This window comes from Phasianus colchicus, chromosome 28, assembly GCF_987193195.1.
Source record: "Phasianus colchicus chromosome 28, bPhaCol1.hap1.1, whole genome shotgun sequence".
NCBI classification, from domain to species: Eukaryota; Metazoa; Chordata; class Aves; order Galliformes; family Phasianidae; genus Phasianus; species Phasianus colchicus.
In genome coordinates, this window is record NC_143463.1 from 4,918,410 (window position 1) to 4,931,558 (window position 13,149).

At 38.2% G+C, this 13,149-nt stretch overlaps 1 protein-coding gene and 1 long non-coding RNA gene across 11 annotated transcripts in view; one reads left to right on the plus strand and one right to left on the minus strand.

Annotated features, from left to right (window-relative positions):
* The window catches only part of EPS15L1 (epidermal growth factor receptor pathway substrate 15 like 1), a 39,021-nt gene that overhangs the window by 14,415 nt on the left and 11,457 nt on the right, over positions 1 to 13,149 (plus strand). For 9 of the 10 annotated variants that reach the window (XM_031603980.2, XM_031603983.2, XM_031603986.2 and 6 more), the window contains 9 exons: positions 309 to 470; positions 1,292 to 1,489; positions 1,850 to 2,014; positions 2,298 to 2,424; positions 2,544 to 2,594; positions 3,013 to 3,149; positions 3,447 to 3,507; positions 3,727 to 3,809; positions 5,116 to 5,248. In XM_031603980.2, the coding sequence (XP_031459840.2) occupies positions 309 to 470; positions 1,292 to 1,489; positions 1,850 to 2,014; positions 2,298 to 2,424; positions 2,544 to 2,594; positions 3,013 to 3,149; positions 3,447 to 3,507; positions 3,727 to 3,809; positions 5,116 to 5,248 (1,117 nt within the window). The remainder of the gene's footprint in view (positions 1 to 308; positions 471 to 1,291; positions 1,490 to 1,849; positions 2,015 to 2,297; positions 2,425 to 2,543; positions 2,595 to 3,012; positions 3,150 to 3,446; positions 3,508 to 3,726; positions 3,810 to 5,115; positions 5,249 to 13,149) is intronic. The other variant, XM_090126111.1, reaches the window with a different exon arrangement.
* LOC149914739 (uncharacterized) lies at positions 6,659 to 11,168 on the minus strand. Its single transcript, XR_016460308.1, has 2 exons — positions 11,128 to 11,168; positions 6,659 to 8,417 (listed from the first exon to the last, which is right to left on the minus strand). It is a non-coding gene; the product is annotated as an uncharacterized LOC149914739 (long non-coding RNA).

A 13,149-nucleotide genomic window follows, 5' to 3' on the forward strand; every position in this document is an offset into this window, starting at 1 on the left:
GCATGAATGGTTTGAAATGTCTTACTTAGTGTTTGACTGTAATTTAGGAAATCGTTGTTCAAAAATTATAGTTTTTCATAGTAAAGGTAACTCAATTACATGTGTTCTGCATCACAGTTCCTTTCTTTCTTGTGGGCACTGATTTATACAATATCTATGAATTCCTGAAAGAAAGTGTGTGTACACAGGAAATAATCTGTATGACATAGAAAATTCTGCGGAGAGTGCCAGCCTTTTTCTCTGTGATTTGATCATTCCCATAAGGCATGAGCTAAATGTAAGTTACAAACTGTGTGCTTTTTCCTCAGGAACTGCAAAATGATTTAGATAGGGAGACAAGTAACTTGCAGGAGCTTGAGGCTCAGAAACAAGATGCCCAAGACCGCCTGGATGAAATGGACCAACAGAAAGCCAAACTGAAAGATATGCTGAATGATGTAAGGCAGAAATGCCAGGAGGAGACACAGGTGGTGAGTGTATGTTTATGCTAGAGGTTCTCAAGTATATTGTGTCTTTTGTTGAAGGAAGTTGCATTCATTTCATAAACAAGCTTTTGCTGTCTGTAATTTGTCAACCATAAATAGCAATTTCCACACAAATACAGAGATCCGAAAAGGATTTTGTTAACTTACACAACTTTCATAACAGTTATAAATATGGCATTCCATCAGATGATCTACAGAAGTTCGTCCCTATGAAAATTGTTATTGTTCTTTGAATATGTGAAATATTCAGCCCATTGGAACAGTTAGAAGCATTATTCCTGACCATCAGGTGCTCCATGGACAGTATTGCATATTTTTATTACTGTGAAACTCACATCAGTATTTTGATTATAAAGTAGGTTTTCAGGGAGATACAGTTATCAGAAACTTGGTGTATAATGCCATGCATGAAAGAGTATAAGGAGAGTCTTATGCAGCTGTATAAATTTAAGTCTACCAGAGTTAAAAAAATCAGCTTTGTAGTACTTGATAAATATTTCAGTGGAAAAGGCACTGAGTTCTGAAAACTACAGGATAACCACTTAAGAAACAATCTTTAATTACTTTTACAATTAGTGTGGCATTTATATCATTTAAGATGCTAGTAGTTCTTTGTTTTATAGAATATTCTGCATGCTTACACTGACAATTCTATGTAATGTAAAAAGCATGCAGTTCTTCAGTTTATGATTTTTATCTTCTGTAACACTTGGTAAGTTGCTTTACAGCTTGATATTTTTTATAAATTCATAACGTACTGAGGTACCTTCAAATTTCTCTTTGATTTTTATAACATTTTGTTTCAGATTTCATCGCTGAAAATGCAGATTCAATCTCAGGAATCAGATTTAAAATCACAGGAAGATGATCTTAATAGAGCAAAAGCAGAACTGAATCGCCTCCAGCAAGAAGAGACACAGTTAGAGCAGAGTATCCAGGCTGGAAAAGTGCAGCTTGAAACGATAATCAAGTCTTTAAAATCAACACAGGAAGAAATAAACCAGGTATTCACTGTAGTTTGCATGACATCATTTTTTTCCTTCTTTAAAGTGCTAGAAGTTGAACTTAACTAGAAAGATGACTTTACAGAAGAGAAGAAATAGTGGTGCATGAGATAAGCCTTTCTGATGGTTGCTCAGTAGGTCAATTCCCAGTCTGAGTCAGAAGAAGTTTAACTCCTGAGGGAGTTGTGGGTAGGAAGGGGGAAGCAACTGTCTTGCAGCAGTGTTTAACCATGGGTGAAAGGATTGTCTTCTCACTGAATCTCTGAAGTAACCAGTTCAATAGTAGCTGCACCCTTCAGTTTTGTGAGGATGACAGCGTTATTGAAAGATTAACATACTAAATAATTTTTCATTATTTAGGCAAGAAGTAAACTTTCTCAACTTCAAGAGAGCCATCAAGAAGTCAGTAAGAATATAGAAGAATATAATGAAGCTCTGAATGGGGTTAATGGTGGTAGCCTGACAAATTTAGCAGATATAAGTGAAGGCCTTGGGCAGACAGAAAGAAGCAATTATGGAGCAATGGTAAGAAAAAATTTATAATGTTATTTAGACCATTTTGCAATAATTAAGATCTGTTATTCACACTTAATCTTGAAATCATTGAGCAACTTCTCTTGCTATAAACTTCCCCTTAATTATGTATTTCTTATTTCCCATATAATATATATGTTACATAGTTCAGTTAAAAAGTGAGTTTACTTTCCAGAATGCATTAGTATTTCTCTTCTGCTAAGACAGTTCCAGCACTAATTAAATCATTTATTGTGTTTCCTTTAAGTCAGTATTTTGTTTTCTGAATTCTTAGGATGATCCATTTAAGAGTAAAGCCTTGATGTTCACCAATAACACGCAAGAATTGCATACAGACCCATTCCAGTCAGAGGATCCTTTCAAATCTGATCCATTTAAGGGAGCAGATCCTTTCAAAGGCAGTAAGTGACCAATGGCTTACCTGAGACTTGAAGACCAAATGTTGAGTAAATGATATTTTCAAACTTTTATCATCTTGCTAAATAGTGGATAAAACAAATGATTTTTCTGTCCTGCATAGGTGACCCATTCCAGCATGATCCTTTTGCAGAGCAGCCACCTGCTCCAGCAGGTAATAGCCCTTACCATGACAGGACAGATGAATTAGACAATTTGTAGCCAAACACAAATATGGATCTGGCGTTTGGTTTGCATGTGGGAACTTAGGAACTTGGCAGTCAGTGCAAACAAGATCAATGCATTACATACACCATTAACTTTTCATTGAGTGAAGTCTCAATGAAATACCTTGTCAGATATTCACTGAAAATGTGTACTTGTTGCAACTTAATACCCAGAACAGAGAGTATCTGGAAGTTTGTTGGTTTGCCATGGTGTTTTTTTGTTTGTTTTTGTTGGTGGCGGTTTCATTTGTTTTCTAGTAAGAAAAAAATCAGTGAGTATGAGGTCAAATGAAAAATGGTTCATTATTGACACTCCTTATTCTAACTACTAGGTGCTACATTCTATTTACCTTTTAATACTCCTAGATCCTTTTGGAGGTGATCCGTTTAAGGAAAGTGATCCATTTCGTAGTTCTGCCCCTGAGGATTTCTTCAAGAAACAGGTGAAGAGTGACCCGTTCACATCAGATCCATTCACAAAGCCCTCCACTTTACCCTCAAAGGTCAGTTATTTATACTTTATACTTAATTTAATCACAGTAGTTTGCTTTTCTGAATGCTTCTGAGTGTAATTTCTTATTTTGCCCTAGGAACTAATACTGACTGTATTTGTGTGATATGCTTTTCACTTGAATGTGTTTTGGTTTCATTCAGCGTTGTCAGTTATCCCATTGTATGTCCACTAAACAGAGTGATCTGAAACTGGAAATAATTTGTCCTAAAGCAGTAGATATTGATGTGCAAAGAAAGAGAAGTGTGCAGTGCAGCACAACAGTAATTACATATCTGTTCTTATTTAGCCTGACCCTTTTGAAAGCAGTGATCCTTTTACCTCTTCCAGTGTCTCTTCAAAAGGTCCAGGTAAGAAGAAAACTACAGTTTGCTCTTTTTTTTTCTTTTTTTTTCCCCTAACCAACTGATAGAAAGCATATTGCTCTTTGCAATTTTCTCATAACATCACATGACAGGGAAAAATGCAAGTGTTGTTTAATCACCTACCTGTTTTTTTTACTTTTTTCACAGTAAGTTCCTAAAAATTCTTGTGTATAACTCTAATTATTTTTTTCATGCCTGTTACAGATCCATTTGGAACATTGGATCCATTTGGAAGTGGCACTTTCAGTAGTGGTGAAGGATTTGCAGACTTCAGTCAGATGTCAAAGGTAAAGATGATGAGGAAAGCAAATGTGCTCTTAAAAAAAGTCCTTAAACATTTTTGAAGGATGTGATATAATTGCATTGTTTAAGCTGACAGTCCATTTCTGCTGTTTTTATTTTGATCAGTCTCAACAATTCCTTAGCAAAATATCTTCCATCCATCTCAATATGGAAAAGTTGTAATCAAGACCATAGGTTCAAGAGGGGGAAATCAGTTTCTACACACATTCTCAAATGCCAGTGGAACAAAAGAAGTAACATCTATTTTTCACTTGTAATCAAAAGTAGTTGCTCCAGATAATGGAAGGCAGGTGCAGCAATATATTGTTACATTTGCTTTGGTACTGACTGCATTTCTCATGGCATTCTAACTTGTTCTTAAACTTCTCCGTGAATATTGGGATCCAGGGAAGGGTGGAAAACGTGTGCTGACATTTCACAGCATTTAACAGGATTGCTATTTTTTGGTTTATTGTTATAAGCTGAGTATATATAATGTATTCCAAGTAGTTGTATGTCCTTACCTCCTAATCTGGATAGTAGTCACAGTCTGCTATTAGTTTTGTGAGTCTGACGTTGGAATTTGCAGTTAATTTTTTGTTTCTGTTTTTGTGAGGTTGATAGCTCTCCAGTAGGTGGCAGCAGTCCTCACAAATAGCGGCGCGTTTGGTTTGGGTTGGAAGTTTTGGTGACTGTTAGCTTTTAGCTTTGCCTACAAAGCATTCTATTTTATTTCAGGATAGATTTTCCTGCGTGGTGCAGTTTGTTGTGCCATTTTTCATCGTTAAGAGAGTCTTTCACAAAAAGCAGCTGAATATATGAAGTATGCTAAAACAATGCATTTTTAGAATTTTCCAAGATTTTACAAAAAATACAAATAGATGTAACTTAAGTAAAGCTTGGAAGAAAAGCTGCCCATTCTACAATCTGTCATATTTTCATAGTTACTACTTTGTTTCATGGTTCTGATTTATCGTAGAATGAAGACCCTGCTGTAGTGTGAATGTCCATCACTAATAATAAAAGGGAGTTCTACTTCCTTTTATTCTTCTCAGCTTTTTGCTAGGGGTAAAAGTTTGAGAAGCACTTAAGTGATTAAGAGCACAGCTGCCCTTTATTATTTGTGCTCTTAGACAAAGTATTAGCATGTCTGACAGTAGGTATTAGCATCTTGTGCTGCTGACATTAACAAAAGTTGAAGACATTTACAGAATTGAAGTTGACACTTTTCAGTGAGTTAACTTAGAACCATTGCAAAACAACTGATATTCTGCAATGTGCTTACATTCTTTTTCTTTTTTTCTGTTGCAGTCAGTAGCTTCAGACCCCTTCACCTCTTCTTTTGGAGGAATGGGATTCTCAGATGACCCTTTCAAAAGCAAATCAGACACACCAGCATTACCACCGAAGAAAAACGTCCCTCCACGACCCAAGCCACCCAGTGGTAAGGAGATTTTATTTTTAGTAACCAGTTTCCCCAGTATATTACTGTATATTCCCCCAGTGTATTACTGTGAAATAAGGGCAAGTTGTCAGTTTTCTATCTCAATATTTGACATTTCAACTATGGAAGAAGGTATGAGATTATCAGCAGATTGGCAGGAATTGTCAATAAACAGAGTGAAACTGATTGGAAATTCAATCTCCCTCCCTAGAGCTGATCTTTTTTAAAAAGCTGATTTTTAAAAACATTCAGATACCAGTGAAACTGTTTCAAGAACTGAGGCCACTTTAGAGCTGTTAGTTTCAGGTCTACTTTTAACAGCAGCAGAATAGTTCAGTTAATATTAGCAGTGAACGTTTAGTCGGCTTACCTGAAAAAAAAAAGGAGATCTGGATTCTGTACATGAATAGACCTATAATTCTGCAGTAAACATGGGTCAATGTTCAGAATTTGAAAGGTGTTTTTCTTTCTACTTGTCTGCTAGTAATTCTACCGAGTATTGTCTACCTTTCAACTGCTGTGTTTTGGAGAAAAGCGTGCACCAGCACCCATCCTGTTTACAACAAATACTGTTGATCTGACTGGTTTTGCAAACCAGTTGTGCTAGAGTTAGATTCTTGGATAACATGAAAAGTGCTTTCTATCACAGGGATGTCCCATAGATTAATCCAAGGTTTGCAAAATACTGTTTAATAGAACAGATATAAGCATACCATTGCTACAGCATTAGATTATGAACAGAAGAAGTATTAAAGCTGAAGGTCTTTTTTCATGAAGGAGTCAAACAAGTACTAAATACACCTATGTTATTTCTTTAATGTGGTTTCTTTATGTTACTTCTTCAAAACATGAATGCTCCTAGCAAATACACTTTGCAGAAATGGGCAATACATTTCACAGGGCTGACTTACATGCATGTTTTTTTTACTGTTGTATTTGTCTGTCTTCTTATTCCCTCTTTTGTGTATACTGAAGAATTTTGAACACATAGCTTTAATGATTTGCTTTGAATGTAGATGTGTGCACTCAGCCTTTAATCAGTCTTTTCAAAAATCTTGTTTAAATGTGTAATTTTCCCTCTTGTTGTGAGACACAAGATTTGTAAGGTTCCACTGTTCTACCCAAAGCAAATGTTGTTATGATAAAATAGACAAGGAGGAAACAAAGCAGGTTTTTTTTTTAAAGCAAACGAACCTCATGTGCTTATGCAGTTATACTCCTCCCTTCCTTCCACACTAAAGCAATCTTCAGCGGTTACTTAAAGCATGAGAAATTTTATAGTAATATACTGCGATTTGAGCATGAGATAGAAGCATACAAATGTGTGTTAGAAATGGGAACACTGCTCAGAAAACAACAAAAAAGAAACTTCCGTTGTTTCTTACCTTTCTCATTGGTCTGTTTAATTAAAAAAAAAAAAAAAGTATGTGATAAAGATCTTGCTGAAGGATGAATAAATGCCAGTTATTAGCAGCCAAATTTGTAGGTTGCCTTTCTGTTCCCAGTTCATACTTGCTTCTATAAAACTTCTTGCTTTTGAAAATGACTTGTGAGGCTTGCTTGACTTTTGCTAGGTCAGGTGCAATAGAGGTCTGACAGAAAGCTTTACTTGTTCTCAATGCTCTAAAATGAAGTAGAAACTACTAATTGATGTTTTTGCAGAGCATTGAAAGTTGCTTGATTTCCTAAAGTAGTAGTTAACAATTTTCAAAGTTCATTTGGGCTTATATGACATGCAAACATGAGCCCATCTGTCTATGGAGGTACTGCAGGTTGTTCTGGATTATCAGAACATAGCCAAGGTATGCCATGGTTTCCCTTCTTGCCCATATCTCTGTATTTTGCCCAAAAAACAAGGAGTTGTGCCTCAGTTGTTATTTCTTCATGAAAATGGTACAAACTTCTGGAACTGAGGATCAGGGAGATGCTTCAGATACAGCCTCTGTTGGCCTCTTGATGAAGGTCACATCCAAGGGTCCTCACTTGTACCTGCACAAACCTGCAAAAGGAGTGTGTTGTTCAGATTAGCTGCTCTCAAATAAGGGCTCTAGGGATGCTTTTCACGTTGTGCTTAAGAGAACTTCTCAGTTAGGGCAGCTTTGTCAGCAGCAGAGTTTCAGTGGGTAATCGTTTCAGCGTATAAAGTCCAACCTGTAAACTGAAAGATTGGTTGTTTTTCCTCTCTTACTGTTTTTCTGTAGTTGGTGTTTTTTTTCAAAGCTTGGACATTGACAAGCAGCAGTGATCTGATGGCTGTTGGCAGATACTTCTGTTCACAGCTGTCTGTGGTTATTATCTAGAAAGGATAGGCAAGCACTTGCTATGTGGCATGGCTGAGACACCCTTGAGATCCGTATCTTTCCCTTCTCAAAAACTAAGGTTAGGAGAGGGGATAAAACAGTCATGAGAGTATTTCCTTAAGGCTGTATCTTAGGCTGAATCTCAGGCTTACAGTTATGTTCTTCATAAATCACTTTCCTTCTTTTTCACCCTTTGTTGAACCAAAGTCTTCAAGATATCTCAGATGTTTCTCAGTCTTAAACTGATCTTTGGTTCAAGAGAAATCTCATGTTTGTTTTTTTGATTACATGCTCTTTTGTGCCTTTTCAGTGTAAGTACAGTCTTTTAAGGAGAGTTGGAGGTTAATAAACGAGTGTATAAAAACGAAGACAAGGAGATGACAAGGAAGAGAGGTATTTTAGAACCACGAGCCTGGGTACAGGTGTACACCACAGCTCCAACACAGCTTTGTTACATACAGAGATTTGAAAAATCAGTATCTCTGTCCCTTACCTGGCTTCAGATTCTTCTTAGGCTGAGGGAGATCAGCTAAGGGAAAGCTCTTTAGCTGCTCCGACCAGACTGTTCTAATAAAAGTCACCCGGGGAATATGTGCATGCTCTTTTTCTTCAGGAATGCATTTGCAGTCCACAAAGTTCCTAATGGACATTAGGTTTAGTACAGCCCCGCTGGGAGCAGGCTGAAGTAATTTGATGTTCACCAGGTGGTACTGGACAAACCAAAGGGTTTGTTTCTGAGAAATATGAAAGTTTTCCAGTATTTATTGATGTTGAGTTTTAATAATGCTCAAAAAGCACAAAAAAAGTTATCCAGATTGAAGCAGTACTGTGCTCTGCATAGTGAGCTATGCATTCCTCTTCTCCTTCGCCTGTTAATTGAAAAACAAGGCCAGATTAATTATTACCAGTATTAAGAAAAATAATGGCGTGTATTTACACACTGAATAGAGGTGCCCTGTGACAGGGATCTGAATCCCAATGCAGGTTATTTTCTCATGCTGTCACAAAAACTGACTGAAGTTGTGTAGATTTAGAAAATGTATTTTCTGTCATAAAGCATCCCATTTATTACCCTGCACTGCTCACGTATTTCTCATACTGGATTTCAGACTTTGTAGAACTGTAGAGTAATTAAGGTTAAATAGTCAGAAAGAGATGATACACTGAAACCTGGCAGTTGAAATGGTCTTAGGAGGTTCTCACAGTTTAACAATTATGTTTTCTGCCCTGAGCTGCAGATTGGAATCAGTCAGAGCTCACCGCTAACTAGTTTCTAGGTAAAAGTTGTTGATTACAAAAAGAGAGAAACAGATTTTTTTTTCTTTTTTCTTTTTTCTTTTTTTTTTTTTAAAGTACAGGAAGCTGCTGTGTGGGTGTCAGTGATTGGGTTATAAGTAAAATTCAATGCTCTAGTGCTTTGATCGTGGGACCCAGTGCATTTGCCCCACCCTTACCCACTTCCTTTAAATGCAGCACCATGCATTCCACATTGCGGTTATAACAGTACTGTTAACCAGTGATATTAGTGGAAGAACCTTCACCACTAACCAGTGTGTAACCTTCAACCTCTTCTAAATTTTTATTGCTTGCTTATAGTGGTTTTGACCTTTTTAACCTTGAAAGAATATAAAGTCCTAAACACGCAGCAGAAAAGCGTGCTTTGTGATTTCAGTCTGTTTTCTTCTTGAAATTGTTATTTGATAAAAAGGGTTGTTTTGATCATTCTAGCTTTTTTCAGTCTGTGTACATTTTACAATTTATTTCGTATATATTGAATATCAGTGGCTAACAGAGATGGTTGGTATTGTATTAATAACTGAGTACTCCATTGATTATGTACTTCAAAGAATTAAGTTTTTCTCTGGAACACCAATAGATAAGTAGCAGAAAAACATCATAATTGGGAATTCAAAGGACTAAGCATTGCATTCATTCCATGTGAAAAAGAGAGGTGTAGGTTTACTTTCCTGCTATTTGAAGTTCAGATATTAAAATAAATTATCCTGGGAAGCTTTATCCCAGACTGCACGCAGTCCTTCATCAAAGAACTTGGGCTTTGTTTTTTGATCCATTTATTTGTTGTAGCTCTGAGGTATTATGGAAAATGAATTTATAGGTTGGCATTTCAGAGGTTAGTGGTTAACACCTCTGCCTTTGAGTTAAGGGCTTCGATTCCATTCTCACATGGGTTTTATGACAGGTAGTGCTTTTGAAATGTCAAAATACTGCAAAAAATGTTGAGAGGATGGAAAAGGGAACAAACCAGCCTTGCTTAAGTTAGTGAGTATGGTTCTCATCCTTCAGAGATGCCCCACTTGTGTGCAGTCCCAAGTAAAAAGAAATGGTATCTAAATCTGCTGAGAAGGGATGGGTAGCCTTTAAGGTCTCGTTAAGGTCCATTAAGAACTATTGAGTACTGTGAAAACTGAGAGCTGCAATGCCTGCAGCAATGCATCATCTACAGAAATAAGTCCCTAGTTCGGGGTGAGGATGCTTCGCCCTCTCTTCACAAGTGTAGTTGCTATAGAAGGTTATTAGTCCAGAAGGAGCTTGGAATGGAAGCTCATAGTCCTCAGGAGGTAAATTTACATTCGTCTGCCCACTGAGTGATCGTGACTGAGAAGGTATGCTGAAAGAAAGTAGCCTGAAGGCAGTTTGAGCTTTGGTGAGTAGATTCTGTAGTGAGCAGATACCCAGGTGGGAGATGTGCACAACTTCCAGGCTTGCCTGGACTATGGTTGTCTAACTGGAAGCTTTCAAATAAGTTTACACCATGGGACTTCTTATGCAGCCCTGAATGATGCTGGATGCCCTGCAGCTGTGTGTGCATGCTCAGTGCATGGAGTGGAGAGGCAGTGCAGCAGCAGTGTTTGTGCAGCCCTGTGCCACTGCTGCCTTCCTTTGTATTTGATGCTTCCTCCTCCTTTATGTCAATGATAAATATAGTTTTTTTAATGTGTCACTTCTCTAAACTTAAGGCATTTTATGGTTTGACTGGTTTTACAGTTCTAGACTTATTTTTCATCCTTAAAGCAGCATGAAAGCACTGTCAGTTCACATGTGTGTGGACTTCTTATTAACAGCACTGAGGAAAGAAAAGAGCTGAGATCTTTGCTGCTTTCTGGGTTGCACATCTCAGTGTCTTTGTGTGCCTGCACTGTGTCCTCCATGGCTCAGCTAGACGAAATGCAGTCTGCACTGTTTGTTCAGTATCTCAGTTTAAAAGAACTTGCAAAACAAAGCCTGGATGCTTTGTGTGCATTTTCTGGCTGCGTTTCTTAAAAGAAAATCTTTTCTTGTGAGCAGATGGTGCTAAGCACATCACATATTTGTGGGCACTTTTTGACCTGCATCATGTGCTACATTCCCAGTATATGAATTTGCATAGAAATTTTCTGTATGTGTGCAGTGCATTAAGTATAAGGAGAAAGAAGCCATGCTAGATACAGTAGATTTAATCAGGAGTTAGAAACGAATTAAAGAAATCTGTTAAGCATTTAGTTGAAGCAGAGCAGAAAAAATCCCTCGCATTTTAACTTTTATTTTAAATTGCGTGGGCACACTCAAGTCATGGATCACCTTTGGTCTAAAGGGGAGCACGGAGTTCTGTTCCTCACTGCATGGTCTCAGCAGTGTTCTGTTGTTTCTAAGTGGCACTGCACACCTGTTTCCGTAGAGCTCCTTCAGTCCCCGAGGTTACCCACGAGCAGCACGCTGCCCATACACCTTTATTTTTTCCTCATCTGCAGCTGGCTGTGAAAAATTCAGCCTCAAAGTTTGTGAGCAACAGGGAAACTTTTGTTTTCGTGTCTTCTAGAAGACCTGACAGTTGTGTTAGAATAAAAGCATCCCGTGTTGTTTAGGACAAATGACTCATGGGTGGAGCACCTGCCCCAGCCACAAACTAAAAATTCCATTCACGCTTTGATTCTGTTTGTGCTGATCTCTCACAATAAAGATATTTCAGTACCGATTGTTGAAGCAGTCTGTTTCAGAACAGATCGTTAACATATAATGATTTTTCTTCAAACCTCTCTTTCCAGAAGTGTGTAGTTGTAAGATCATTTCTCCTGAGCTAAGACATGCAGGGTTGCTGCCTGGCAGGGGGGAGAGTTTTGCAAATACTAAGCAAAAACACTTTGGGGGGGTTTTGCATAGGAAAAAATCTTAGTTCTGTTACTAAAAATATATATTGTGAATTTGTGTGAACAGAAAGTTGAGTTTGAAACACAGTGAAGAAATAGCCCTCGTCGAGGACAAAAACTGAGTATTCTGTAGAAAATCGGTTTTAATTTAATTTTCAGAATAATTCGAGGGCAGTAATATTTTTCTGTAAGTTCTTAAAGCTCACGGTTTATGGAAGTTTTGTTCTGCATCGGTGGAAGAGCCGGCTCGCTTAGCAGCGTGTTGAGAAGTGTGCTGAGTAAGATGGGAATGTAGATAGGTTTGGTGGAGTGCCAAGGAGAGATGCGGGGGAGGCACCTCTCAGTCTCTGAACTTTTGCAGAGTAACACCTTCTCCAGCACTTACAGATGGGTGAGGAACCTGGCATTGCTTGTCTGGTGTAACTGCACGTGTGGGCTTTGCTCGCTGCCACTATGAGTCCTACAAAGCCTGGCTCTAACTTGTTAAGGCAGACCTGTCACGCTGGGACACTGCTTGGAAGGGAGCGTTGTGCAGGCAGAGCTGAAAGGATGCAGTGGCAGCTCTGCCTCGTTGGCCTGGCAGTGTGTGATGCAGTCGGTGAGCACACGTGAGAGCTGCTGGAGTACAGCGAGCTCCTCTTCCAAACAGAATGCTGGGATCATCCTCGAAACATGGCACATAGTGAAAACTGTATTTAATGGCTGCACTGTCGATATCTTGTCGTTCAGTGAGTGAAGTTCTCTAATTGCATTCTACTGGTGAGAAATTGTTTGCCTTGAACTATAGATCTCAGCCCTAAATTTTGCTCTTGGGCATGAAATTAGATAAACCCTTTGCATGGGTGGAGTTCACTACAAGTTAACAGCATTTGCTGTGGTAAACCATTTTGTTCATCATCTCTTTTTGCTGAAGTGAGCCCTCGGTGTGGTTTGGGTGCACCACTTGGGTAACTGCTGAAACTGCTGTGGTTTCAGAATAGGACCTGTTTTGCTTTTTTCTGAACTTTTTTCCCCTGAAACTATTAGCAGAAAAATCAAACTAGTAAGGGTTACAACTGTTTGCCTGTGCTTTCATATTGCCATCTCTCAGAAATGTTAAACGGTATTTTACAGAGCACAGTATATTAATTGCTGTTAATTACTGCCTGCAGTGTATTTTGCAATATCACAATTTTACCAAAGTCCCTCTGTTCAGTTGATGATGTTTTAATGTGATGTTGGCATTCTTGCTTTACCTTATAGAAATATTGACCCCACATGAAAATACAGAAATCTTTTTAAGATGTATCCTCACTGCACTGGGGGATTCACATCTGGGTCAGCCTGCAATGATGTGCTGTAAGAAAGAGAGCTCTCTTGTCATTACTACTGTGGCCAGTAAGTTAGTAATTTTGAACATTGAACTAAGCATCTAGCCAAACTTCTGCCAGGCCTCACAGCCATGCTTGCAGAGCTC